Source organism: Vitis riparia, chromosome 8 (assembly GCF_004353265.1).
Source record: "Vitis riparia cultivar Riparia Gloire de Montpellier isolate 1030 chromosome 8, EGFV_Vit.rip_1.0, whole genome shotgun sequence".
NCBI lineage: Eukaryota > Viridiplantae > Streptophyta > Magnoliopsida > Vitales > Vitaceae > Vitis > Vitis riparia.
Genome location: NC_048438.1, coordinates 18,024,814 through 18,042,804, shown reverse-complemented (window position 1 = coordinate 18,042,804; position 17,991 = coordinate 18,024,814). Strand labels below are relative to the sequence as shown.

At 36.1% G+C, this 17,991-nt stretch overlaps 1 protein-coding gene across 1 annotated transcript; it reads left to right on the top strand.

The window, feature by feature from the left end:
* Window positions 1-14,679: 14,679 nt before the first annotated feature.
* Window positions 14,680-15,585, top strand: LOC117920667 (ethylene-responsive transcription factor ERF024-like). The gene has a single exon (XM_034838263.1). It carries the CDS (start codon window positions 14,680-14,682, stop codon window positions 15,583-15,585), a length of 906 nt encoding a protein of 301 aa, XP_034694154.1.
* The last annotated feature ends 2,406 nt before the right edge of the window (window positions 15,586-17,991 follow it).

The following is a 17,991-nucleotide window of genomic DNA, read 5'->3' as shown; positions in this document are numbered from 1 at the left end:
AGACCCTAAACAAATAACAAACCCTCCCGCCAGCGGATAGAAATGGTTATGCCAATCACATAATACAAAAAAGAGGGATAATTATGGGTAAAGAGACAGAAAGAAATAGAATATAAGAATGAATTGGTGAATTGGTGAATAATGAAGATGAAGAGAAGGGTTGAATCTGCTACATGTGATCGCAGGGAATTGACGGTGATGCATGCATAGGTCCCGGTCCGTACGGGTGACAGTGAGTTGTACTATAAAATACTACATGTTAGGCTTTTCCATTTATCACGGCTGCAGTACTTCTCGTGTTCTTTTCAGCTTTTAATTCCGTAATCCTTTTTTCTCGCTACGCTAAAGGGGTATGCAGTGTGCGTCTTCTTTTACCCTGTTTGTCTATTCTATTTTAATAACAGCATGCAAATTTCTATTTATTATTATTATTTAAAAATAAATAAAATGAAAAGAAAAGAAAAAGAAAAAGAAAAAGTGGGAGCCTAAACATAGTAAATTATGAACAAAAAAAAGAATGATGAGAGTGATGATGAAGAGATAATTAGGTGCGAGGGTGGTAAGGATGGGTATGGGGATCGGAACCGAGGGGCAGAGGGAACAGAGGGGGGTAAGAGTGGGGGAAGGGGTAATAGAGAGAAGAATCTGAGTGGGACTGAGGGAGGGGATGGACTGAAATCAGATCTGATAGCTTGCTTTTGAAGGAGGAAGAGCAGAACGTTCCATCCATGCAACAAAAGATGCACGAGTGGCCCATAATCCACGCTGATCAGGTGCTGCTGCTGCTTCTGCTCCTCCTGCTTCCCCCTGCCAACCCCTGCTACACAACACCTCTGCACCCCCCCACCCTACTCCCCAGTCCCCCCCTACCCCCCTCCTGACGTGGCATCCTTTAAAAACTGAATTATTAGTAAGAGAAGGTGAGGCCCTTTAGCAAGGTGAGGTTTTGTCTTTCACAGTCAATATTACAGGGTGGGTGGGGTCCGAGGTCGGTTAGCTGGCTATCATTTCCTGATGAGAGTTGAGTTTTCGAATGGACGGATGGATGGATTAGATGGAAATGGAATTGATGAAAAGTTTTCATTGCAATCCCATGGACAACTCCTTTCTTCAGATTCTCTCATTATGTCATAATATTTAACTAGCCCCCTTCCCCTTTTTCATTCTACGCTACGCGGCAATATCAAGTTTCTGGTTGCAGACATGTCTTGCACCTGTAAATAATCCCACCCCCACTTCCAAGTCCTCAACCAAAAAAATAAAAATTCAAATTACAAAAATAGAAATAAGTGAATCATCTTCTTGCACCCAATTTTCCTTTTTACCTTCACTCTATATGCGAGATGTGGCACAAACAAAATGGCACATATACATAGACACCATCATATATACCCTCGTCCTGCCAAATTGCACTTAGCTCTCAGAGATGGTTTGTAAGCATCCTCTATTGAAGTGAACGGTGAAATCATTTACCTTCCAAGACCTGAGTAGTAGAATTAAATGTGGGAGTCCGAAGCAAAACCATGTCCACATGAATGGCAGATGGCACCTGTACAGCAAAGCAATGGTACTACTGCACAGTTCTATTCTGCACCCAAAGCAACACATAAAACTGTTGCTCCTGATAAAATCCCCATAAATGCTTTATGTGTGAATTTGTGATGGCCCCAAAGTTGAACCTCTGCAATTATTATCATGTGTAAAAATTGCAAAAAATGTTACCAATTGTTATGTTATGTTAAGTTTAGGTTTATACCAAGAATGTATGTCAATTTTATGACATATGACATGCAATTGCAGGGGGGTGGGCCGCTCTAAGATTTATGGGACAAACAGATGAAAGGTCTCTAAATTTAAAGCAACTCATAAAGAGTCCATCAGCAGGAATTCTGGATACCAGCCGAGTAAAAAAGCTAAGCTTATTTTTCAAGGACTGCAATCACTCGTTATCTTTAAAATTCAATTGATGAATGGTTGTCACCATCCGATGATGGAGGATCACAATTCATCGAGATCCATTGTGGGACCAACGTTTGATGATGGGGGTTCTGACCCCATATGCATGAAAATGATGCCTCTCAAAGAGGGGATTGTTCAATAATTATAACATGAAATAAAGGGTCTGGGCAAGTGGTTATGGGATATGAAAAAAGAGGGTGTCGAGCGAAGCCAATGGATGCACTAAGTAAAGAGACAGTGGAGAGGACAGGAGTAGTCAAACCGGGATTTGATTACTGGCCGGAAAACACAAGGGCATAAACCGCCGAGCTTTCCAACCAGGCCTCCCTTTTTGGTTGATTGCATTTTTAAAAGTTGTCTCATCGATATATGAGAGTGAGTTGTCAACCTAAAAAAGCTTAATCATGATACATAAGAAAGTTAAGAAAGTTTTTAAGTACTAATGAAAGGAGTATCTTTTTATTGGTAAAGTATCTTTGTTCGAATCATCAAATCCTATCCAATGCAGACAGGTGTTCGTCACTAATTTGAGCACAAAAACCGGTCAATTCAACCACATTTGCTGGATATTACGCCCTTTTTCCAATAATATTTCAGTGTAATAAGCTTCTTGTCATCACAGAGAGAAGAAGAAAAATATGAAGAATGATTTTGGTTTTCAAAAAGTGTCATAATAAGGATTAGAGACAGAAAACAGTAATCAACATTAAGTAAAACCAAAATACATTTTTGACCCTAACAAAATTTCCCTCCACCATTTCTTCAATTTTCATTACTTGGGTTTTTATTATTATTATTATTTTTTAAAAAAAAAGGTGGGTCTCAAAATGTATAGTAATTTCCCCTCCCCAATCAGTCTCTGCCATGCATACTTTTTCACCTTAATTTTCATCCCAATCAAACAGAAAAGTATTGACTTTCATTTGCTTTTTATCCTTTCCCCCATTGTTTTGAGATCCAAAGCCTAAAAGGGGGATTTTATCCTGGCTGGACCTGGCAGTACAGTATCCATTGCCAGCCGGCCAAGCCAAATAAGAACAAAATAGAGAGCATAAGAATCCCACTCCCCATATTGATTTGAAACTGGGCAAGTGGTGGGGTTGGAGGTGTATGGGTTTGGATTGGTATGGCACTAAATCAAAATCAGCACAGCGGACCTGGTATTGGTTACATAGGAGTGAAATTGAGGAACATATCATAAGCTCATGACTCATGAAAAGTGGTAGGTCTCTCCTGTAACAGAAGGGGTGAAACAAAACCAAAAGACCATGGGAATGGCATAAATGCAAAAGCCATTTTAAAACCCACTTTATCCAATAAAGAAATTCAAAACCATAAAAGAAATAAGTAAATAGTATCTCTCCATTTTTGACCAAATAAAATTTTCAGTCAAAGAGGGCGTTCAGATCCTCTTAAGAATAATTATTCCCTTGAAAATAAGTTGAGCTCAATTTTAAAGCTCATTAATTCTGGTAACCAAGCTCAGAAAAACCAATTCTTCAGCTTGGTTCTTTCATTGGCAGCCCTAAAATTCCCTGCCTTTTTCCGTTGAGCTTCAGTACACCAAGCTCAGCCTGATATTTTCAAGCAGGCAGTGGTCAGGGTCGGATCAGACAGGCTTTGGGCCTTACGGATGAAGCCCAGAGCGGCCGAGCACATTTTGAACCATAAGCAACAACTCTAGCCAATAATATCATCTAGGCGATTCTAAATCAATCATATACAATAACATTCAGTGTCATTCCACCAGAAAATTAAAACAAATGGACTTTTGGAATACCCTTGTCTTTATCTCAAAAAACTGTACCATCGTATCCAGAAGAAAGCCAAAGACTATATGGGGATTTAGCAATGAAAAACATGATGTCAGGCAACTGAATGAACATGGCCCCAGGCCCCAGGAAGAGAGACATGATAAATCAAATGGGTGCTCCCTCCATTGGAGATGCACTTTCATGAGAGTTGTGAGATCAACATAGTTCTGTAAAAATAGAAAGCATTTTATATGGTAGTTGCAAAAGAGATCATGTTTTCAACATACTCGGACACAACCTAAATGAAGGTGCAGACAAAATGAAGGGCAAGACAAGTGTAGTATTAGAAATAGAAACATTAATCAGGAAGTAATATAGTACCTGCTGCTAAGAAATAACCCAATTGGTAGATATGATTTTGTCATATACGTCAAAAACTAGTGAGCGCGCAATAAATTCTAGGTTGAAGATGTTTTAAGGATCAACGAAAATAGAAATGAGTATGGAGGGGGAAAAATACAAGGGAATTTTAAGGGGAAGACAGAGAAAAAAGAGGCCCTCAATGAAGTGACATGGTGAAATTGCTCTCACTAATTCAAGCACTTGCTCCTTTTTCAACTATTACGGACGGTTGCCAGTCAATCTGAGCGTTCAGTGGCCATTAGTTAATGTGTCTAAAATTCTCTATGAACTGCACTCTAAGGGGACCTGAATGTTGGCTGGAGGGTAATTGTGAAACTGACCCATTTGACAGGGATAAAGGTTCCTTGACTTGGGTTAACCAAATGACAAAAAAGGTTGTGGTTGCAGGACAAAAAGAGTCACGTCAACCAGTCATTCAGTAAGCAATATGCCAACCAGTCATGGAGACCAGGACAGGGGAAACAGGAGGTAACTGTAGGACAATTAAAATAGCATTTATTTCTATTTGATCATGTAGAAAATAGAGAAACTCATCAATGGAAAATAAGTGCTTCTAACTGCCCGAAAGCCAATCATTAGGACTTCTAGATCACAAACCTACCACAGCTTCTTTTTACTGCAGTCTATCTTGGCTATCACTATTATTGCAAAATGACAATCACTCGCAGATGGAGATCGGAGACCCAATTAAACATAGGATTAAGTTAGGGTACCAATATAATTATGAGTATATTTTTTAGAAAGGCATGATTCCACTCGAACTAGCCTCTGAGGAATGTTATGGAGAGGTTTAAGTTTTTGTTATGTCCGGCTCCAAGTGACTGAAAAAAAAATGTAGAAAGTTCCCTTTTGTTGGTTTAGTCATTACTTGTGAGGAGATAAAATTAGGAGATTGAGAAACAATGTTTGTTTGGACCAAGGTGTTCTCAAATATGGATAAAATTGTGAAGGCTGTAACGAGCTCTCTCTTTCAGGAGTTCTCCTCAGGAAGGGAACTGCCACCTAAAATTCCTGTCTAACTAAATGCATGAAAACCATACTTTGATATGAAGATAATATTTCCAAGGTGTGATTTTGGGTCAATGTTGGTTATGTCATCAAAATATGGCCCCATTTTTTCATAGGAATTTGGGATCCTAAAGAATGCAGGCAAAGGCAGTTCGACCGACAATTTGAATGGTCAATGAGGCAGGCTGCTGGCTTGGAATATTATTATGTCTCAAGAGAATGCTTCAACTATGGTGCTGCCATTAAATGAGATGCTAGAGACTTGTTTTACTTGGAAATGAATCTTGCTTTCTCTCCATGTACATCATTCTCGTAGGCAATGGGTGATTTCTGTGGGTGTTTGCCCAGAAGCAATGTGGATGCCATGAAAATTTGGATGTTCATCTCTGTATCTTATGCAGATACCTGAGAATTGATCCCGAAAAATACAAATAAATTCGGAGAGAACAGAACATAAACAATCAAAACCACAGTACGCCAAGGTGTAAATGTATAATATTTTTCTGACAGGGGCGTTTTCCATTTGCAATTCAGTACAACAAATCCATTAGTTATATGAAAAAACCGAATAGAATTACCACCATGGTCCCGCAACCAAAGAATTGAAAAGAGAACATGAGAAGGAAAAATTACCATTCAAAGGGTTCAACAGCAGGAAAAGGAAGTCTCAATAGACTGCACTGCCAAGACACATTGAAATTGAGAAACTAAGGAAAAAAAGGGGGTAAAAAAAAGAAAGGCCAGTCACATCACATTCTTGGCTTTATTGCTACAAGGACGATGCTTCACTATCCACGTGGGGATCTGGCACAGCACAGGAGCAGTTAAAAAGGTCAATCAAAAGTGGCAAAGGCAAAGTTGAACAAATGGGACTACATGACAGCAGTTATAAATGTGAGTTCAAAGCAACAAGGATGTTTTGGACAGAGCATAAATGGAGATAGCTTAATGTAGTAGTATGAATTGTATTTTCTTATGCCACTTGCCTGGGCTCTTTGACTCTCTCGCTTCCAGGTAATTAGGAATATGTCTGGTTTGACCCATCCGTTTGAATCAGAAGATCATAAGAATACAAGCCAAATTCCCCCAATGAAATATGAGCAGGTAAAACAGCGATAAGATGGACACTCCTCGTGCACTGAACAGCCAGAAAAAGACAGCTTCGATGCCCCTAACTATGTCTGCAAAAGAAGGCCACATGGGGTCAAGAACAGATAGTGATAGAAGACACTATACCGAATTCATCACCTTCACTGTAATGATTCAAAACCCTCTATCATAACTTCTATCCTGATACACAACCGTTTCTTCAATTGTGTTTTTCAAAACATGCATTCAACACTCAGAATCCAAGATGAAAATTGTTGGATTTGGTTGATTAATGGGTGAGCCTCGCAACTCCACACCCAAACGGTACCTGATGACCACACGAATCGTCCATCTGCACCGAGGTAAACTCCGACGGATAATATGGTTGGGTGTCCTCAACTAATGCCTCTTCCAGGCTCCACTTACTGGAAGTGCTATAGGGAGGAAGAAAACCAATGAGAATTGATTGGAGCAAGGCTCAAAGGATGAAGGTTGAAAAACGTGCGGGGAGAGGAACATCCTTACCCTGGCCTAAATGCCTTTTATATGTAATCTCAACCCTGATTGGGTCGGTGGCAATTGTGTCAGCATACGAATATCTCATGGAGGTGCCGCTAATTATGAAACTAGAGCTTTTTAGGGGGCATGTAAACGTGTCAAAACATCCATTGGTTGATCAAGACTTTTTCCCCTCTGAGTTGGAGGGGCTAGTTCTTGCAGTCTTGCTTATTATAACCGTCAACTTTTTGGTCATATTGTTTTTCTCCAAGCGACCCAACTGGTGCAATCTTTTTGGGCGAGACCTCGCTTCTGGCTTGCCTAGATGTCGTGGCCTTATTATCCCTAAACGTTTTTTATAGGCTAGGGCGTACCTAGATATACTTACTTGGGATTCGTGGGCTTGGGCTTCTATTAAGGTCTAAACAGTCCGGTCCATAGGTATGGCACAAGGGTACCAATACTCTTTCTAGGAATCCTCACTATTGTATCTAGTCATGGGTTTGGTTCGCCTATAGGAGCGATGCCCATCTTAGGGTTGATCATGGATGGATGTATTGATAGTTTGATTTTATAGATATATCGAAGATATATCGATAAATATTTTGATACAAAATATCGATTGTCCTAAAATTGATTAAAACTTATGAAAATATAAAACAAAACTCTTATAAATGAAATTATAAGTTTGTGTGGTGCATAACAAGTAACAAAGGGCAAACTTGCTATAATGGTTGGTGGATGTTGGCCTTAACCTTTTTAAATCGCAACAACCCATTTTTGAGCTATTTTGACTTGGTCAATATGTACGACATTTTAAACCGGAACAAATCATTTTTGAGTTGTTTTGACTTGGTGACCAGCGATATTTTGATTGAAAATATTATATCCATATGTACCGATACACCGATATTTCGTCGAAATATCTCGATATTTTACTGAAATATCCCGATATTTTAATCAGTCAGTATTGGCAAGGCTTTTGAATTATCAATTTCAAGGGTTGCTACATAGTCATATAGGGGCAAGCCAACAAACTTGGATCGAGCAATCATGCATCAATGGACATAGACTCAATCTCGACCCACATCCACTCTTTCATAACATCAATCTTAAGTTTGAGATTCCATTTATATTAAAGTTTTTAAATCAAAACTTCAAGCTTTACACTTAGATTAATAAACTACAATTAATATTTATAATTTTTTTGAAGAGATGTTTCTCTTCAATTCGTTAATACTTATCAAACACTAAGTGATACTTCACAATTAGATATTTTTCTCAAGTGATACCTCATATTTGAGCTCATCTCACAAGATTTACAAAAAATAAAATTTTGATTAGTTTATAGATTTTTGCTAAAGAATAATAAGAATAAAAGGATTTATTAGGTAAACTAAGAATAAAATGCAAGTTCAAATTCATATAAATATTTTCCTAAAGCTTAAGAGATAATTGTATAGCATTTTGGAACTCTTTGCTTATTTGCAATTGTAAAAGACATAGACACAAGGTGATGCAAAATCCCAAGGAGATATGTCTTTTCTTCTCTCTTCTTTTTTTTTCTTCTTCGTCCTCCATAAACCATGAACAAGTTGCAGGGGCAAAGCCGAAAGCCCTAATTTGGGCCCTTTAAAAAATAATGTGGTGTTTTAAGTTGTAAAATTTTAAAGAGAAAATGAGCAAAACATCATTTAGTCCTATTTTTTTGGAGGGCAAAACAATGTCATTTTTTCCTTTTTCTCTTTAAAATTTTGTAGCTTAAAACATTACATTTTAACCTATCAAAATAATTATAAAAAAAAAAAAAAAAAAAAAAAAAATTGGCCCAACCCCAAGTTAGGCCTTCTCCTATCTTATGCATGTTGGCTACCATTGAGTAGAAAAAGAAGATAAATAGTAGAAGAAGAAGTAGAGGCATGCATTTCCAAGCGTATTATATAAGATTATATATGTTAATTAGAGTGCACCTCATTCATTAAAACTCACACCTAAATGTTTAGAACATTTATAGAAGAGTTAAAAGGTCAAACTAACCATTAGAAATAAGTCTTTCATAACAAGATGTTTGCATACTAGCCATTGAACATTTAATGAGGTGTAGTGAGTTGTTAAAAGCTAAAAGATAGATATGGATATTCGATTGTTGTCTACATTATTTTTAAGAGCTACAATTACAAATAAAGTAAGTGAACAATCACATAGACATCCACATGATAATTGGATGAATGTTTGGATATCTGCATAACATCTAGATGATCATCTAGTCAGTGTATGTGCTCTAACCCAATATTTTTAGAAAGTCATGTATGTTTTGGGGTTAAAACATTTTTTAACTAATTCATATAAATGTGTGAACACTTTTTATCAAAGTTTTAATCAATAGTTTGACAAATTTTAAAGTTAAATTACTTCCACTAAGTCAATAATACTTTTAAAAAACCTTGAAAGATTTGCATGAAAAACTTGAGGTTCAAGGTAGTATTTCATATCTGATAGATCGTTCTATTTTCAAATTAATTTTTAACCAAATTATAAATATGTAAAACTTGGGTGAAAATTTTTAGTGCTTTAACAAAAATATATAATCCTAGTTTAATATACTCATCTTTTTACATAAAATATTTTAATAATAAAGTTGATAAACCTTTTCTTAAAATCCTCTCTCTCTCTATATATATATCTTCTTTTTTATGGCTCCAAGAAGATCTTCTTACTTATAATACTTAAATATAACTATTAAATCCAAACCTTATTATAATCAAATATAACAAATATTATTATTATTATTTTATTATTTATTTTAATATATACATATATTTTTTGAAACTCTACTTTGTTCTGAAAGATAGGCATCTCCACTATGAAGTGCCATTGTTTTATAGTCACTTGTATCCGAGTTATACCCCATGAGCCCACCACCTACTATTGGCAACTTTGGCCTAGTTGCCTCTTTATCCTAGATGTACCAAGGTGAAGAGGATCGAGATGGCTCTAGCTAGATTTTGATTTGGGATTTTATTTCATCCCTTTTTGCTATCATTTAGGCAATTCTAAAGCAATCCAACTAAAAATGCTCAAAACCTACATATTTGCCATATATAGAAGGAATTTCTTACAAGAAGGAGGACCTTCATGAGAATTTTTACAAGAGTTTCTAGTTATCTTAGAAGATTTTGAGCATCTTTCATTGGTGCCATCTATGGGAAAACTTAAGCTTTCTCTATTTAGTTAGATTAAAAAGCCATGATGGAGGATTGAAAGTGAAATTTAATCCGTCCAAAGAGATTTAAATGTCAAGTCTTCTACTGTTCAACAACCCAAATCTTCCATTATAAGCGGTAACAACAAGTGCATCTTCACCAATTTATTTCACTATTTAAATAAAGTAACAGTCAATACAACATTTTTAATTCTATACACAAAAAAAAAAAAAAAAAAAAATCAACAGTTTTTTTAATAAAATTCTAGAAATTAACTTGAAATAAAATATTTTACACAATTTTTTTTAATGAAACTCTTGAAATTGTTGATAGTATTTAATTTTTTATCCATCAATATTTATGATCATAATTTCCACCTATATATCCTAATATATTCTTAAAATCTAACTGTTGACATATATATCAATACTATTTATTTCGCATAAAAAATTATTATATTTTAAATTTTTATTAAAATTAATTAATAAAAATATTATATTATATTCTTATTATCTTAATAAAAGGTAAAGATTATGTCTCATTAATTATTTCTTTTTAATTTATTAAGAATACTTTAGTAATTATATTAAAATACTAATAATTCATCTTCTTATGTAAAATAAAACTTGATTTAATCTTTTTACATTGAAAAAAAATAAAAAATTAATCAAAGTTTTTAAAAATATTTTTGTCCTATTACACTTTATTTATTTATTTATTTATTTTTTTAAAAAATACCATTAGGAATGATTTTGGAATTAGAATTTCGTTAGAAAAATATATTCTTACAGGAGATGAAGGTAATTTTAAGAAGTAAAAAGTTAAAAATAAATAAAAATAAAAATAAAACATGAAGATAAAGAAAGAGTTAAATGTGTGAGTTTGGAGCGGAGCGAAGGGGACGCCCATGAAATTGGGCCAAGCCCAGCAAAAGAAACGTTAGGTGGAAATAGAGTAAGCCCAAACATAAAAGAGTTAAGACATGTAAGTTAGGAGTAAGGCCTAGGGAGGAATGCGGCTGGGCCCTGACGAGACGGAGGCGCATGTAAGTGGGTTTCCTGAGCGGCTGCCTGCGAACGTGATATGCTTCTGCAACGCAGACGAAGGTAGAACGCGGCAACACGCTTACAGGAATGAGATGCCTATTTGCTCAGCGCTTTACAGACCGACTCCTCTAATAACTCCAAATCCCTGATATTTTATCTTCTGGGTTTTGCCTCCCCTCGTCAGTTGTCCCTTTCAAAGCGTGGATTTTTCCGTCCCACTGGGTTGGTGGCGCAAGACGGCGAACCACTCTTTCAACTCGCGCTTATTCAACTACGAAGCCGCCTTGTACACCGTCTCTTTTCCTCCCCTTTTCGTTCTCCACTGTTCACACCCTCTCACTCATTTCCGTTTCTGAATATTACTGCAATTGTATAGGGTGCTTGTATCTACAGCTGGACTTTGAACACAGTCAAATCAACTCCCCCTAGTCCTCCATTTCACCGCCATTTTCTTCTTCGATATCATCTCGTTTCCTTACTTTGTTTTCTTTTATTATTTTAATTACTTTAATTAAACTCATACAATTAATTACTTCTTGGGCTCTTGCCTCTCGCTTCTCTCCCTTGGTTTCCATTACCAAAACCGTCTTAGCTTACACGGAGTGGGAAATAAAATGGGAAAAAAATAAAACGAAATACTGACTAGTCCTTCCTAGGGTTTTTTTAAATAACTACCCAATATTTACTGAATTTTTAAAATTTTTTATGCATGGTCAGAGTTAGAATAATTGGCCTTAAATATTGTTAGGACTATAGTTCATGCAATCCTTCAAACTAAGTAATTACACTCCTTCCATATTGACAAAATCTCTTTCCTTTCATCACCTTCGTTTAATAGTGATTATAGAAAGCGATTTTAAAATTTTTATTTTTCAAGTATTAAAAAGATTAAAAACACTTTTAAAAATCACTCCCGAACACATGCTAAATATTATGAATAGAAGCATTTAACTTGAAATTTGAAGTAATAATGTTAATCGAGAAATACAAATACTTACAATAATAATAATAATAATAATAAATTTTAAAAGAATTAAAAATATACTATGTTTTATGAACTTTTTTTTCTTCTTATATTATAATTTATACATGCTTATATTTAATTAAATAAAAGCTCCTAATAATAAAATACAAAAATATTTTACATATTAACTACTAAAAAATATAAATTAAAATAAAATATTCTTCTTAACATGTAGAAATTAAATATAATTCTAATATTTAAAAACTTTCTAAATAAAATTAAATCTTCCAAACAAAATTATTATATATAAATTGGAATTGTGAAAGCAACAATACGATTTCAATCAAAATCTTGAAAGTAAGAGTATGATTTCAATCTATCTACATGTATAGCTTTCTCTAAACACTTGCAACTAACCTGCAAAGCTCAGTCATCACAACACAAAATATCCCAAGCAGATAATTATCATTTGTTTTTGTTGTTTTCTAAGGTGTAAATACAAAATTTCAAATTATTAAGAAATGAGTAAATATGGTGTTAATTGCTGGCTTAAATATTTATTCATAGTATACATCATTTAATAAATGGAAATCCAAAGGGAGTAACGATCGAGTGAATCTTTTAACTAAGAAAGCTTTAAAATTGAAATATTTTTTGTATCAACATTCCTGCCACAGTGCTTCCTAGCTAAGGTAGGTATTAAATATCAACAATGAAAAAGACCTTCCTGTGTTTATTTGTTTCAAGTCTATTTCATTGAACCTCAAGGGCATGTTTCCTTTTATGTATACATATATATTGGGTTACACTTAGGTGCTTTGACAAAAGCATGGTTGAATTAACTTCATTTGTAAGAGCCCCATAGCCTTCCAATTTCATATGTCGGTAGATATTTGTTTTGTAAAATTGACAAAGAACCCCTGCAAACTAACCAGCCCACTGCGGATGGCTTTGATGGGATTACTAGGTTTAAAATATTAAGGAAAACATAAGATAATGGGATGGAGTGTTGTGAGACAAATTTTCAGGTGATATAGCATGTGAATAACCCTGAAGCATACCATGCAGTCGACTGTCGGGGATCAACATTGGATATATAATTATCCAAAAAGGCGTATGATAACATGTTGTCGACTCATGGTTTCATTGGTAGAAATACCCTTACATTGTGTCCTACCAAATCTTCATCCCTGAAAATAGAAAGATGTCCCAAGAATGAGGACCCCCCCATGTCCATAGATACCGTGACCCACTTGCCGGAATTACTAATGAAAAAACAGATATTATTAATAAAAAAAAGAAAAGAAAAGAAAAGATAAAGAGGTTAGCAGCCTTGAAAGAGAAAGAAAGCCCCATTGAAGTAATTTAATAATATTTCACTGTGGAGTTGGTCCCGACATTAGTTGCTTACAAGTGGGTGTTTTTATCCCGGGCAGTTTAGTCAAGGGTGCGATCATGTAGGAATTTCATGCACTTCAAAACGACACTTAAAATCAGGCTTAGCTAGCTAGACATGATACTGAATTCTTGGGAGTGGGTAGGTAGCCATTGTTATGAACTTCTTTACGCAACTTCGTGGGCTTACTCGGATGTCCAAACTCTGTTAAATCAACTCTAACTCCGGAGCCAGCCAGTGGCAAAACAAAAAATATTCTAGTCCTGGACTTGTACGTGCCCTCCGCTTAACAAAGTGGACCCTAAACCCAATCTCAGAAATCTCCCCAGTCCCCAGCAAATAAAATGTTTTTTGGGCTGTAATTCTAACGGTTGGATCCACGCACTACTCACCCCTTCCACCGTCCACGCTACCATTAAATTGAGTATTCCTGAAGTTACAAACCATCAGACTTGGCATCGCACTCAAAAAAAGAAAAGAACAGTTCATAAAACATTAGTCAATCCATGAAGAGATTGGCCTGCAATCCATTTTTTGGGCTTAATGAGTTAAACCCATGATACTGGCTTTGATATCAATTATTGGATGAAGCTTCGACCATTTCATAAACGAAAAATTAATTGATGTCCGATGAGGTAGGCCAAATAAGACATCATACTTAAAAACCTATTTTAAGGGCCTTTGTTATCCTAAATTTGAGAACAACAATATTATACCTTAAAAGTTATTATTAAATTGGATGATGACATTTGTATAAGTTAGGTTGTTTTAAAGAAAAATTAATTAGACTTGCTTTTCATTTAAATATATATGACACTAATTCTTAAGCTTATTCGTATTTATGTATTAACTTTATTCAACAAATTAATATTTTGAAATATGTGACTTTCCTATGAAGAATTTTTTTTTTTTTTTTTAACTATAGAATAGGTATATGAATATGAATACATTAAGGATTTAACATAAAGTGAAATACTGGTCTAAGTGAAGGATAATATATGCAAGGATAATAAGGAGTAAATTAATAAAACAGGGGATTGGAGATTGCGCGTAGAGTGGGAGGAGTAGGGTTTGGGCAAGGGCAAAGGGGAGAAGGGAGAGGCATGGGCATGGGCATGGGCATAGAAAAAGAAAGCAGTGGTGTGGGGCATGGTGATGGTACTATGGGTGATAACTCATGTAGTGCAACAAAGCGCAGACATTGGGAGCATAGGCTACCAGTGGGCCACACATGCAAAGTGACGCAATACAGAAATTCTCTCTTGGATGGGACCTTGAGATCTTGATGATGGATTGTTGCTCGATTTAATTATATAAAAATCTCTCTCAAGATTGGCAAATGCTTAATAACATCACTGTTCTTGACGTTAAGATAGGCAGTTTTTGGCTGCAAAAACGCAGTCCAACCCAGATGTCCAACACAAAGCTGGCTTACACCCCAACCCTCACAGAGCGCAGTTCATTAACAACTGGTTTGCACTTCTGCACTTTGAAATCTATCAACTGCAGGACAATTGTACTCTGCAAATCCTTCCTCCATAAATGCCTCTTCCTCTCCCCTTCAACTTCCAACTTCCAACTTCCAACTTCAAAACCACCCTTCCCGCCATTCCCTCTTGCTCTCCCTCTCTCTTTATCCAACAGTATGCATTATTCAAAGTACGCCACTAACTCCAACTCAAGCGGCAGCGGTGCCAGTGGCAGCAATGCCTCTGTCAATGGAGGTGGTGGTGCTTCCTCTGGTACCGGGCGCCACCCTGTTTACCGCGGAGTGAGGCGTAGGAGCAGCGGGAAATGGGTGTCGGAGATTCGGGAGCCCAAGAAGCCCAATCGCATTTGGCTTGGTACATTTCCAACTCCGGAAATGGCTGCAGTGGCTTATGATGTGGCTGCACTTGCTCTTAAGGGTCAAGATGCTGAGCTTAACTTTCCGAACTCCGCTTCTTCCTTGCCTGTTCCTGCATCCACCTCTCCACGTGACATCCAGGTGGCCGCAGCCTCGGCGGCCGCCGCCGCTGGAGCGGCTGTGGATGCTCTATCTGGGGGTGGAAGTACCATTAGTCCAATAGCACTAGGCAGATCAATGGCTAATGAGTTTGTTGACGAGGATTTGATCTTCGATATGCCCAATCTTCTTGTGAATATGGCAGAAGGGATGCTTCTCAGCCCTCCTCGCTTGGATTTGGCAGGGGAAGATGCCACCGCGGATTTTACAGGAGATCACAGCCTCTGGAACTATCCTTAATCCATCAATAAATCAATAAATCAAATCAAACCCACAATCATCCCTAGTTAATATATCATAGAGTCTCGCATCGGCAAGAAACAAAAAACAAAAAGAAAAATAATTAAAAGACCGGGAGACTGTGGCATCATAGCAAGCGAGTATGAGTGTCTTTTCTTCGATGTTTGTACATATAGTGTGGTGCTTGTTTTGAACTTTTCTGTTACTTGCACCTTTTCCGTTCTAATAAATAAGTATGGAGTTATACATTGTATTTTACATATCATTTTTTTGCAGGTATTTCCTCCAGCAGCTCCAGTCATTGCATCTCTCAGAGACATACAGGAACCTTCAATTCCATATATCATGGTTTAATCCTTCAGAGTTGAGGAACCTTCAATTCCATATATCCTGGTTTCTTTGAATTCAATAACAGCATATGTAGTGATACACATCATGTTTCAACCGATCATCTGCAGTGTTTATATGCGGCTCAAAGTGTTTGATTCCCAGACATCAAAGGAATCCTGGTGAAGAGGCTCAGAATAGTTTCTTCCTGAAAATCCATCAACCCATCTCTTCATCTATCTGTTGCTCACCAGCAGCAGATTGATTTGTCTCACCAACAATAAAGTTATGTAAAAAAGCAAATTTGTTGCCATCACCAACACTAAATATATGCCCTAAGAAACGTACCCGTCTCTCTATTTTTCAAAGAACAATCAGCACAAAAAGCACGGCAAAGGCAAGAACTTTGCCAAGAACCTTCATAATATCAAGTTCTGCAACAGCTAGCAATATTGAGTGGAGAAAAAGAGAGAGAGAGAGAGAGAGAGAGAGAATTGTAAAAACGGCGGAGACGCCCAAGCCTGGATTCAAAGGTCAGTGGGCATGAGGCTTGAAACGAAAAGAATAAGCAAAAGATAAAATCAATTCATGGTTTGGTGAAGAAAAGAAGCAAGTTGGGAGGGTTTAGTCAATTTGAATTATGAAAGCGTTGATCTTAGTGGCCTGGTTTCTTGAAAGCATGTAATTCATTTCCACATAACTATGTCTTTATTATTGAAATTTACATAAAGTTATAAACCAAGGCAAGTGAATGTTGAGATGGAGGCGCAGGTCCACCTTACCCTTTTGTTGACGTGTCATTCTCAAGGAGTCAGAGTCCCTACACAAGGCAATGGGTGAGTAGGTATCATAGACTGTGGAATGTCGTAGTAAGATGAGACGCTGACACCTCAACTTCCTTGTTTGATGGGTCTGAATCATGCATCGTGTGTCTGGAAATCCAACCATTATTTGCATGCGCATTTTGGCCCTACCCCTTTCTCATTCATCACCCTCTTCTTCATCATGGATCGTTGGATTAAACTTCACTCACCCTCATCCCTCACCTCCCACACATTTCGATTTCAATGTACAGGGATAATAGTTTTTGAAACTCAATTTTTACATGGATACTGCCATTCTTATCGCTAAATTTTATCAAATATTCAATTTAGATCAATTTAACAAGTCATTTGAAAATTGAATGCTATTTTACAATCAACTACATGAATCTCATGAAAAAGTAAGAAAATAATTGATCACACGAGAGCAATATTTGAATAAAACCTTCTTCATGCTTATTTCTCTTCTCTTCTCGGCTACATGAGGTAACGCAAGTCCAAAATTAACAAAAACATTTCACGTTTTAGTTTTATTTTTAGATTAGAAGGTTTAAATATGTAAAACTTTAGGTTGGCATTTTTTTTATGCTGTATTTTTAATTTTAAAAAATTGAAAAAAAAAATAATGTTAAATAAAAATTATTTTCTCGTACTTATATATATTATAATTAATTTTAAAAAATATTTATTTATAAATTATTTAATTTTCATAAAAAAAATTAAAATAAATAAAACTTAAAAAAAAAATTCTATTTTTTCTCTTTTTATCTTTCCCTTCACATTTTTCATTAAATATTTTAAAAGATGAGCACAATCTTAATATTTTCTACGTGAAAGATAACATTCTTTCATTTTTTTTTTTTTAACCATATGGTTGAAATGATAATACCGTAAAATTATTATAATATAATCAAATAATAATTTTCTTCCCTTCTTTTATGCTCTATTTTTAACTTTCACGTTGCACGAAGGAAAAATAATTAAGAAATTCAAGAAGCTCCTTCCCGAATAGATAAAGAAAAATATATTTTCCGTTTGAAAAACTTCCGACACACGCAGCAGCACTTTTGAAAAAGCAAGGCAGGTAGAGAGGGGAGAGATTCCATGTCATCAACCGTAGATGCTAGGTCAGCCGCCATTTGGTATGTAGCTGCCAGTTTAATTTACAGAAACAAAAATGGTGCCGCCCTGATGATTCATGATTGTAGCGGTAGCCCATCATCTCCACCACGACGCGTCATCAGCCGTACACACGGTG

Bases quoted from the DNA above. Each gene is read 5' to 3' on its own strand.
- LOC117920667 (XM_034838263.1), top strand. From the start codon at position 14,680: ATGCTTAATAACATCACTGTTCTTGACGTTAAGATAGGCAGTTTTTGG.